This window comes from Chelonoidis abingdonii, chromosome 9 (genome assembly GCF_003597395.2).
Source record: "Chelonoidis abingdonii isolate Lonesome George chromosome 9, CheloAbing_2.0, whole genome shotgun sequence".
In the NCBI taxonomy this organism is placed as follows: domain Eukaryota; kingdom Metazoa; phylum Chordata; order Testudines; family Testudinidae; genus Chelonoidis; species Chelonoidis abingdonii.
The window spans coordinates 51,601,306-51,613,432 of NC_133777.1; the positions used below are offsets into that span (position 1 = coordinate 51,601,306).

At 38.2% G+C, this 12,127-nt stretch overlaps 1 protein-coding gene across 1 annotated transcript in view; it reads left to right on the forward strand.

The window, feature by feature from the left end:
- Positions 1-490: 490 nt before the first annotated feature.
- Positions 491-12,127, forward strand: part of HERC1 (HECT and RLD domain containing E3 ubiquitin protein ligase family member 1) — a 172,943-nt gene continuing 161,306 nt past the window's right edge. The window contains 6 exon segments of the mRNA XM_032765456.1: positions 491-1,441; positions 3,229-3,324; positions 3,803-3,991; positions 6,390-6,701; positions 8,243-8,339; positions 10,521-10,664. Coding sequence (XP_032621347.1) covers positions 512-1,441; positions 3,229-3,324; positions 3,803-3,991; positions 6,390-6,701; positions 8,243-8,339; positions 10,521-10,664 — 1,768 coding nt within the window. The 5' untranslated portion in view covers positions 491-511.

Here is a 12,127-nt window from a genome sequence, read left to right on the forward strand (position 1 = left end):
GATACCATGCAATTCACAGAACCTCACCTTGCTTCAGTTTTTGTTTATGTAAAATGGGAACATATTTGTCTTAGAGGGGGATAATTACTTTGACTCTACAGTATTTGGATTAAATTTGTTGTAAGAGTGAATAGTAACTTGAGTTATAATGGAGATTCTGGCATTTAATTTTTTGTGCAGATTTCTACCATAATGCCTTTTTGTTAGGGAGTTATTGATGTGTATTTTCAAATGAGGATCAAAATTAGTCTGCAGAATTTCTCTCTGTTTTTGCATTGCAATTGGTAGGAACTCTGACAGCTATTTAGGTAGCTGAACTTGGGTAGAAGTACCTAAATATAGGCACAAACAGAAATCCCTAGCCCCTTATCTATATATATGTGTGTGTGTGCATATACTATATAAAAATGGATTGGTTTTTAATTGGAGGAACAAGTAATAAGGATGGTTTTGCATATGCCTATAAATCTTTTTTGCATTTCTAGGACTAATGGCAGAAGAATAAACAAAGATGGCAGCTATGGTGCCACCAGTGAAGCTGAAATGGCTTGAACATCTAAACAGTTCCTGGATCACAGAGGACAGTGAATCTATTGCCACTAGGGAGGGAGTTTCTGTCCTGTATTCTAAATTAGTCAGCAATAAGGAAGTAGTGCCCTTGCCCCAACAGGTTCTGTGCCTGAAAGGACCTCAGTTACCAGATTTTGAACGTGAATCCTTATCCAGTGATGAACAGGACCACTACTTGGATGCCCTTCTTAGCAGCCAGCTGGCACTGGCTAAGATGGTGTGTTCAGATTCTCCATTTGCTGGAGCACTTCGAAAACGTCTGCTTGTGTTGCAGCGTGTCTTTTATGCACTTTCTAATAAATATCATGATAAAGGCAAGGTGAAACAGCAACAGCATTCTCCAGAAAGCAGTTCTGGATCAACAGATGTCCATTCTATCAGTGAGCGTCCCAGGTCAAGTACAGATGCTCTAATAGAAATGGGAGTCCGGACTGGACTAAGCTTGCTATTTGCACTACTAAGACAAAGTTGGATGATGCCTGCTTCAGGACCTGGCCTCAGTCTTTGCAATGATGTCATTCATACTGCAATAGAAGTTGTGAGCTCTTTGCCACCCTTATCTCTAGCAAATGAAAGTAAAATTCCACCAATGGGACTTGACTGTTTATCACAAGTAACGACATTTCTTAAAGGAGTAACTATTCCTAACTCTGGGGCAGATACTTTAGGTCGTAGGCTAGCATCTGAGTTGCTTCTTGGTTTAGCTGCCCAGCGTGGTTCTCTGAGATACCTTCTTGAATGGATAGAGATGGCTCTAGGAGCGTCAGCAGTAGTAAATGCAATGGAGAAAAACAAAATGGTGCAAAGTCAAGAAGGAATGATCAGTTTTGACTGTTTTATGAATATATTAACACAGATGCGGAGATCCTTGGTATGTATCTAAGACTTCTATTTGGAATTTGAGTTTTATTTTGGTTAAATCTTTCATTGTCATTTATTAACAACTTTAACTAAATTCTTAACAATTTGAATCTAAACATATCACCTCAAAACCTGAATGGAATATGTATCCATTTTAAGTAGTAGTATAATTGCTTTGAAGAGGTTAAAAATTGAATAGAGTATATTCATTAACGTCTTGTTTGAATGTCTTGTTGCTTGCCGCCCTCAGCCCCGTAAAAAAGCCAACCAAACAAAAATATCTGACTCTTCCGGTGTGTCTGTACAGAGTATCAAGAACATACTGTAATTATCCACTTGAGAACACATTTTATTCCAAACTAAATATAGTAAAAAGTACAAAACTGGGTTTTAAAGTTTGCTTTCTATTGGATTCCCTTAGTGTTAAAAGTTGTGTAATATGCTTGGTTCACTGTTGAAATTTGTGTAGCATGTGACATCCCCACCCTCCTAATTAACCCAGAACTCTGCTGCTTGTACCTTTGGGAGAAACAGCAAAATTTACAAGCTGTTGTGTAAGTTCTAAACAAGAGTGAAATTGTTGAGATTCTTGTAAATTTAATTGTGCTGTTGGCACTTCCAGAGGGAGGTTCCTTTCCCCAATGGAATATTCTTCAAAGTCTTGAAATCCCAGGAGGATGTGCAATCAAAAATCTATCAGGCATAAGCTTAATATGCACAGACTCAAATGGGGGCAGATTTTTCTCCTAAACTGAAAAACAAAAACCTCTTCCCCGCTCTTCTGCTAAGAAACCTAAATTATTAAACCTATTTTGAAAAAGATTAAAGGAATGAGAATTTTTTTTTTTTTTTTGCACAACATTAAGCCAGTAAATGTACTGCAGAAAATCATTATTGTATATGCACAGTACAGATGTCCTCCAACTTAGGCAGTCGTTCCATTCTGGAAAGCCTTGCATAAATCGAATTTTGCGTAAGTCAGAAACTTATACCCGTACGTTATGCAAAAATTTCGGCAACTCAAAAATCCTTTTCTGGCTTATGGAACTTTTTCCTTAAGGGCAAATTTGCGTAAGTCGTGTCTTGCATAACCCGGTGAGCGTCTGTAATACAATTGGTCATATGGGTATTTTACAGGTTGTGTCAGCTCTATGTTGAAAGGAGGTGAGCTGACCCAAGGATTTATTAGGGACTAGTGCTTTATTTAGGAGGACTTGCATCAGGTTCTGAATCAAACCAGATGCTTTAAAATGCTTATTATAGTGCTTGTCTTTCAGACCCTAGTTATGTGCGACAAATGCACCAGTGAAAGACCAGCGTTTGCATAGAAAACCGCTGCTTATATAGAATTGAAGCTGTCTAATGTGTTTAACTTGTTTTTATGATTAAATATAAAAACATCATTGAAACCATTGGATGATTTGCATCACACAAAAATAATAGTGGGAGTGGTCTGTGGTTTAAGAGAAAAAGCGTTCACCTTAACAATGCACACAAACCACTACTTTTAAAACAATATTAAGGACATCAAAACTCAGACTTAAGAATTAACCCACCAGTATTTTTGGAGTGGTTAATTAAAAATTAAGTCTTATGAATATATTATATTTCCCATGTTATTGTTTAGTCATTCAGAATTAAAAAAAATACTTTGGTTATAGACTGATTTCCAAAAACAAATCTGATTTCACTGCACAACTAGAAGAATAAATGTATCAAGAATATGTTGTATAACGGGCCATTGCTGTGTGTGCTTATCTCTTTCTGACAACATCACCAATGTTTATTAAATTGTAGGGATCATCTGCTGATCGAAGTCAGTGGAGGGAACCAACTAGAACACCTGATGGTTTATGCTCTCTTTATGAGGCAGCTTTGTGTTTGTTTGAGGAGGTATGTCTTTTAATGAATCTTGAGTTTAGAGTGAAACAGTGCAAAATACAATTCACTTATTTGTTTAGCTCAAATTTTTTTAAAAGTGAAACTATTAACTTTGTGGTCCTGCTAAGGATATCCAAATGTTTTACAAACATTTTATGAATTAAGCTATAATCTATCTGGACTGGGGGGGGAGCCTTTTACAGAAGGAAGATCTGAAGTAAGATACTTGGGCCAAGATCTAATGCAAAGTTCTGTTGCTATTGGGCATACAACATATATCTCTGACGCCCTGGTCTGGATTTAAGCACCAGATGATTGCTCAAAATCTTATTACGCTCAGTTTCAGGTAGAAAATTAAATTAATCAGAATGATTGGAAATGTAAGAATAACATGTTGGTTGGGTCTCGTAGGAAAATGCATTGAAGTTAACGTAAAAATTCTTGTTAGTTACGCTATTCGTTATCGTTTTTATTTTATTTGGCATTGAAGGTTTGTCGACATGGCATGGACTATTCTAGAACATGTGCACCTGACAGTATACAAATGTGATGCCCTATTGTTTTAGACTTGTGAAGTATATTTTGGGTAGTAACAAAGCGCCAGCAGCTAGTAAAGGAACAAAGAAAAATATTTTTACTTCAGCCCAAACTAGCACCAAGTTTTTCTGATGGCACAACTGTGAGTGATTTTGTAGTGGTATCCTAATGCTCTTCTAGTTTACTATAAAGTAGCATATATGTTTGAAGTTTTATCCTCCAGTTTTATACTTTAATATATAAAGATTCTAAGAGTTTTTGGTGATTATTTTGATGTCAAGTCTAATATTTGAAAAGTGAGAAACATCTGGAAAATAATCTATTCTTTTGCTTATGAAGAACATGATTGGTTCTCTACAGTAACTACTTAACATAGAACGTTTTTTCCTAAGATGTGACAGGTGTATCAGTAAAATGCCTCTTAGTTATTATACAAGCTGTTTGAAAGGATTATTCTTTGGTTACTAGCATTTTTTTCATGCTTCACTCTTTACCAAAAAAAAAAAAAAAGCCCTAAAGACCAAAAGATGTCTTAAGCTGTTAATACTTATTTCTCGCAATCAATTACTTTCACTATGCTAGATTTGCTAGTTTGAAGGTCAAAGCATGGACTGTCGCAACTGGCTGGTCAGGCAAGAAACCGATTGCTTTTTGCAAATCAGTCTAGCAATAATGTCTTTCTGTTTTCAGTCATGGATTCTGCTGCATAACGTTAGTACCCCCTTACTGTTGAGACATGACACAAAATAGAAAAGTTTGTTCTTTCTGCTATGTTGCTTGCAGTGTCATCGTCAGGTAAAGCTTGTTTTTGGTCACAAGATAAGAATGTGATTATGGTCAGATTCTCAGTTAATTCTGTGAAGTATGGGAATTTTTTATAATGCCAAGGACAGTAAGGTTCAAGTCCTACTAGGCAGGCTTATGGCATTAGCATACTAACTTGCTAGCAAACATAATTAACAAGCATAATATATGTTTGTGTGTGGTCATTTAATAATTACGTAAAATACTCACACACGTATTTTGGGTGATGCTATGATTTGTGTGGAGAAATTCCTCTTTGTGCTCCTCAAGTAATCTTCTTTACGCAGGAACCATTTTCTTGGTCTTATTTCCTTAAATACGTATTTCTTCTGTGTTTGTGTATTGTTAATAAAAATAGCACAAAAATGTTAAATGTGCAGCCGATGAATATCACAGATGTATAGCCAAACGGTACGACGACGAGGCGACGAAAATGCCATAGCCGCTTGGCAATGGGCTGAGGCAGGGCAACGCGAGTTTCGACTCACGAATGACATCTAGGTATACAGTGGACGAGAGCTGTTATGAGTCACAGTGTCCCTTGTGCCAAGATAGGCATAGGCATTTTAGGTGTATAAGTAGGGCATTGCGCAATCGAGAGCATGTGAACATTCCCTCGTGTTCGACATTGTGGCCTCTATCTGGAGTACTGTGTCCAGTTTCTGGGCCCCACGTTACAGAAGGTGTGGAAAAAATTGAAGAGTCGCAGCGAAGGGCGCAACAAAATGATTAGGGGGGCTGGAGCACAATATTATGAGGAGAGCTGGGGGAACGGATTGTTTTAGGGAATAAGGAGACGAATGAGGGAGGGTTATGCTGCTTTCAACTATCTGAGAAGGAGATTCCAAAGAGGATGGATCGCAGACTGTCTCAGTGGTACCGATGCAGAACAAGGAGTAATGGTTCTGCAGTGGAAGTTTAGGTTGGCTATAGGAAACTTTTTCACTCAGTAGAGCAGGAAACACTGCAATGGGTTACCTAGGGAGGTGGTGGAATCTCCTTCCTTAGAGGTTTTTAAGGTCAGGCTTGACAAAGCCCTGGCTGGGATGATTTAGTTGGGAATCGGTCCTGCTTTGAGCAGGGGATTGGACTAGATGATCTCCCGAGGTCCCTTCCAACCCTGATATTCTATGATTCTGACAATTTATCATCAGTTACAGTGAAGCATAACCTACTGTAAGTCTCTTCCATTAAGCTGTTTCTTTGTTTTTTAACCGTGGAAGCAGGGTTGGGATGGCCAAGGTGGCAAAGAAACCCCATTTGAAAGAAATCTCATGTCCATTCATGAATCTGACAGAGCTAAAGGAGACCTAAATCTCACAAAGCTCATGCAAGAGAAAGTCCCTAGCACCTACGTGATATTTTATTATTTCTACTTGATTTAGTTATGTGTCTTTAAGATGAGATTTACAACTTAAACTATGTGAATGAAGAGGTGCAAATTACTAGGTAATATAGCTTTATTGGGGTGTATTTATATTATCCATGTAGCAAGGAAATAGCTTTATTTTGGAATTTAAGAATGCTTTTAGTTTAAGATCTACATAAGATAAACTTAACCTGCATTCCCATAGCTTGTTCAAGTCCAAATGCCCCTTAATTTTTAGTTTGCATTATTACAAAAGGGCTCTATGAAGGAATACAGCATTCTGTTAAAAGTACAAACTTTAAGCTTTGCACAGTTTATTTATCTAATGTATTTCCTTTTGTAATATTTTTATCTTTTTTGCTTATAGATTGAAGCCGGACAATATTGTACTTTTGTCATTTCCACGGATGGTTCTGTCAGAGCCTGTGGTAAAGGCAGTTATGGGAGGCTAGGACTTGGTGACTCCAATAACCAGTCCACACTGAAAAAATTGACTTTTGAGCCTCACAGGTCTATTAAAAAGGTATCATCTTCAAAAGGATCTGATGGTCACACTTTAGCATTTACTACAGAGGGGGAAGTCTTCAGCTGGGGTGATGGTGACTATGGAAAACTGGGACATGGAAATAGTTCAACACAGAAATATCCCAAACTTATTCAGGGTCCTTTACAAGGAAAGGTATGTTTTATGTAATGGAACGTCTTTTTGTTTTCATGCCTTTTTAATTCAATGCTGTTACTTCCATAAGGCTTCAAATATTTCAATTTGTATATAAGATTACTCTTTTGGGGAAGCTGGAAGGGTGGAAGTTCCCTGTTTCAGTTAAGCACTTAAACATGCACTCAGCTTCAGTCATGTGAGTAATTCCTTTGGTGGTTAATGGGTTTAACTCATGTACTTAAGTGCTTTGCTGAACTGGTGTCTAATTTCAGAAGATTACTGATCTTTTTAGTTACATGTAATAATTTTAACACAGAATCCTTAACACTGACAGTGCTTTTCCTTTTCAGAATTCATTAGTTAATCCTTATAACTCCTCGGTGCAGTAGATTAATGCTGTATTATTCCCATTTTTTCTAATGAAGAAACAGAGAGAGAGAGGCTGAATGATTTGTCAAGGCCACAGAGGGAATTAGTTGTAGAGCCAGGAGTAGCACATGGGAGTTTCTTGCTCTCAGTTCTCTCTCAGTATTAAATGGCAATACATACAACTTTAATGTGATGCAGTAGGGACTGTCTGTGTGGGGGATGGGAGAGCTGGGGAGGACTTTAGATGAGGGGGAGGACGTAAGCCTGTAACCTGAGCCGGGTAGGGGGTCAGCACCTTTGCCTGGGAAGTCGGACAAAAGGAAGGGGCCGGCTGGAGGGAGTTAGTTCAGTTTCAGTTTTGGGCTGGGTGGTTAGAATTCAGGGAATCCCAAACTGGGAACTAAGCTTCCCAAACTCCCAGAAGGACTTGATTGAGGGGTCCTGGTTGTGCCTCCAAGCTCTGCTGTAACCTGTATTCCTGTTGTCCAATAAACCTTCTGTTTTACTGGCTGGCTGAGAGTCACTGTGAGTCCCAGGAAGAGGGAGTGACTCTCTTGAGATGATTAAGATGAGCCACTCTTACAACTGCTGTACAAGTGGGGGGGCAGTGGGGTGGAAAGGAACAGGCCTTAGGCTCCGTGCACCCTATTTGCCACAGACTTTATCCCTTATAATGAATGCCCTCATTGGACAGTTCCCAGATGCTGAAACAGATTGGTCCATCCAGAAGAAGGTGGTGCAATGGTGGAAGTGAGCGTTTTCATGCTTTGCCCTATGATATCTCTTGGTTTGCACCTGTAGGGAATAGGGCAGTTGACAGCTGAGTGTGGGTTTTCCTCCCTTCTCCCATTTACTGCTGTCAGACTAGGTTGCCGTGCAGGCATTATCCAGTTTAAATTACTCTTGTTTAAGCTTGCTTGATAAATAAAAGTTGTGGCCACGTGGCCAAATTTCGGATTTCTGTCTTTGTTGCCCCCGCTGCCATTTGCAAATGTTTTTTAAATACTAAAAGACAGTTTGTAACAATTTAATGAACACGCTATATTTTATGGGGGCAAACAAATGTAGTCCAATATTATTAAAGGCAAACTTTCATAACCCTGTTCTTGAGTGACTCAAAATTCTGTATGATTCTACTACTTGCAACAGCTTCAGTTTTAGAAACTTCTTTTTCTTTTCATGTAATGCAGGTAGTTGTATGCGTGTCAGCTGGATACAGACACAGTGCTGCTGTTACAGAAGATGGAGAGTTGTATACTTGGGGTGAAGGAGACTTTGGAAGACTAGGTAATTTAAAAATTCTTTGTATGAAATTGACATGACGTGTCGCTTTTGAAAAGGGCATATGTTCAGTAATGAGCCTACACATTTATTCAGATTTTTTTCCTTGTATGTTAGGGTTTCTGAAGTTTTCATATTTACTTTGCAAAATTAACTATTTCATGTCTGATTGTTTTCAAATAAAATGTTTTTCCCAGTGCTCCAAACTGTCCGCTATGCCTTCCTTGGTGACAAAACCCCTATACTTCAAATACTCTAGCTTCCTCAACAACTTCTGTAGTAATAATAATTTAAAAAAAAGTTTGTAGAATATTGTAAATTTAAAATTAAAATGTTGGTCAAGTTTGTCATAAAGTACTTTGGGTTCTTAAGTGGTAGGATTGCATACAGGAAGGACTAATGGGAAGTTAGAAATGTTGGGGCCAATTATATACATACTCATGAGGGAAATGGAGAGGGAAGAAAAGACTTCTCTTGTTTCTTGAGTGAGGGTAAGTGTACTGTGTTCATTTTTCTCTTTCCTTTGATTTGTCTGATTTTGAATTTTCTACCTTTTTATTAAGTTATTTAGGCTGTAACCAAGTGACTGATTTTTTTCTGTTGAACTGTTAATATTAATGGTTCGCTGTATGTAGCTATTATTTATGGTAAAGAAATTATTAGAGATAAAAATCTGCCTCTATTAATTCTTAAAAGTTAAAACAATAGCGCTCCAGTAGTTATCTTAAGAAGGATTAATGGTGATTTGTGTGCTAGTTAAGCAAATTAAAATGTGTGTTCTATGTTAATTTTGTTAAATGAAAAACATACTTTTCTGTGTTTTTGAAATTTCACGGTATATGCAAATAAGTTCTTGAAAATTGCAGTGAGCATTTTTATCATCAGGAAAAAGATGCTCAAATAACAGTACCACTAGAACCTCATTAAATCACACTGACAAGAGTAATCTGTTATGAATTAATAAACTTTGCAAAATAGTAAATGAGAAAACAATTAACGCCAGTATGCTGCATCTAAAGCATATTTCATTCATTTATTTGACTATTTAAGTTCATTTGTCCTGTGCCAGACCAGATCTGGAGTAATGTAGCTTTCCTCCCAGCAGGTGGCAGAAGCAGAACACAGTTGGTACATTTTAACGTTTATTGCAGGGGTCGGCAACCTTTCAGAAGCGGTGTGCCGAATCTTCATTTATTCACTCTAATTTAAGGTTTCACGTGCCAGTAATATATTTTAATATTTTTAGAAGGTCTCTTTCTATAAGGCTATAATAGATAACTAAATTTATTATTGTATGTAAAATAAATAAGGTTTTTAAAATATTTAAGAAGCTTCATTTAAATTAAATTAAAATGCAGAGCCTCTTGGACTGGTGGCTAGGACCTGGGCAGTGTGAGTGCCGCGGAAAATCAGCTCACGTGCTGCCTTTGGCATGTGTGCCATAGGTTGCTTACCTCTGGTTTATTGGATACCAGATTTCAGTTGTTCCTGTTTTCAGTAGGTGCTGCTCTGAGGCTTAGGTCTTTTTGCTGCTAGATTTTAGAAAATCAGTCTCATTTCAGTCTTACTGCTCTATTTTCTCCAGATAAGGAAGATCATAGCATCTATTTAGTTTATGCTGTAGTCCCAAAGTCCTCTGGGATTTCAAGTGTTTACCTGGATCTGAAGTGGGCTGAACAGATTCCTGGATTTGCTGTTCTGACTCAAAGATCAGTGTTTCAGGCTACTCATCCTGGCTAGTTCTCTGTTCAGTGGCTTTCTGTGATATACTGACTTTTACAGTCCACATTCAGGGAAGTCACTTACCCTATGAGACCACTACGTTTTGGGCTAGCCACAACCGAGCATTAGAAAGGGTACGTTATCCCCATCTAGCCTAGTTTTGGTGACACAAATCTAATTAACAGGTAAGAAATTTCCCTAAATTATGATGCTTCATAATGCACTAGTGCAAGTTCTGTAGTACATTTTGTAAAAATAATGAAGCGTTGGTAATTTGAGACCTTACTACAGAACTTTTCTATTAAATCATTGCTGAAAAGTAAGAAGAAACATATAATTTTTATGTCAATTACAAGGTGATGAATTAGCAAAGTTGTATTGTAATTATAATGCGCAAATGGATCTTAGAATTCATAAACAGGAGGAAAGAAACATATCAAAATAGATTTATTTTTGTTTTCCAAGGTCATGGTGACAGCAATAGCCGTAACATTCCAACTTTAGTCAAAGACATTAGCAATGTAGGAGAGGTTTCCTGTGGCAGTTCACACACAATAGCGCTATCCAAAGATGGAAGAACAGTATGGTCATTTGGAGGAGGAGATAATGGTATGTACAAACTAAAATTTTAATAGTTAGCATGGGTCATTTGTGATCCGAAATATGATGAAGTATTTCTACATTTTTGAAAAATCTATTGCACATCAAATGGACTGAGTTGTTATCCATGGAGGAGCTAAAACTGAAGATTGGCGAGGTAAAAGGTTGTTTGTAGATGCAAATATCTTGTGAAATTGTGTAGAAGTACAGAAAGGAAGATTGTAATTAAGCAGAAGGACTTGTTCAGGGCTGTAAGAGGAGACCTTAGTTCATGTGATAGGATGAGGCAAGTCCATGAAGAATTTTTAAAAACAAAAATGACGTTTGTATGTATTGATTTTTACCTTAAATCTCAATTATAATGCACTGTCTTTTAGTGTGAGGAATGTGTAAACCTACAAGGCCTGCATGATTTTGCCTGACCTTACTGAAGTAGCATTGTACAGTGATTATAGCACAGGACTCGGTCTCTGAGGTCATAGTCCTGGTTGCTGTGTGATCTTGCATAGAGAAATTTAGTAACATGCCCATCAGTTTCCATATATGTAATATACTTATTATGAGATTCACCCATTTTTTTTCTGAAACACATTGGAATTAAGCTACATATGTTTTTTCTATTATTTATTTTATTGCTGTACATGTCAATGCGCCTGTGTATGAGAGATCAGAATCTAGTCTGTGATTTGTAGGTGGAATAACTTCTTGTTAGAAGATATAGGGTAACTACGATATATTTCACAATCTTCATTATGGGCGTCAAATCCAATACATTTTAGTGTAACATTCTTCAGTTCTGACCTGACCTGGAACAACGCTTGGCTGACCTGACCTGACCTGGAACAACGCAGAACAACGCTCTGACCTGACCTGGAACAACCTGGCTGACCTGGAACAACGCTTCCTCAGCTCTCGTCCACTCACGCCCCTTCTCTACCTACGCTACATTGATGACATCTTCTTCATCTGGACCCATGGGAAGGAGACTCTAGAAAAATTCCACCACGATTTCAACAACGTTCCCACCCCTACCTAAACTTACAACCTTCAGCCTGGCCCATCCAACCTACCACGAGGGAGTTCCACTTTCTAGACACCACGGTGCCAAATAACGCGACTGCGTCAACATGTCAACAGCAACTCTACTATATCGAAAAACCTACGCGACCTGCTACGTCCTACCTTCATGCCTCCAGCTTCCATCCCGGCACACATCACAAACGACCGTTCCATTGTCTAGCACAAGCACGTGACGGTATACAACCCCGCAATCTGCTCTAACCCTGCCAGACAGAGACCAACACCTACAAAGATCTCCACCAAGCTCTCTCTAAACTAACAATACCCCCCGAGAGAAATAGGAAAAATAGCTCAAACGAAGCCAGACGTGTTACCGCGCTCAAGAAGCCTCCTACTGCAAGCTAAACAACTGTCAAACGACAAACCAAACAGTACTTCCGACTGCCATCACA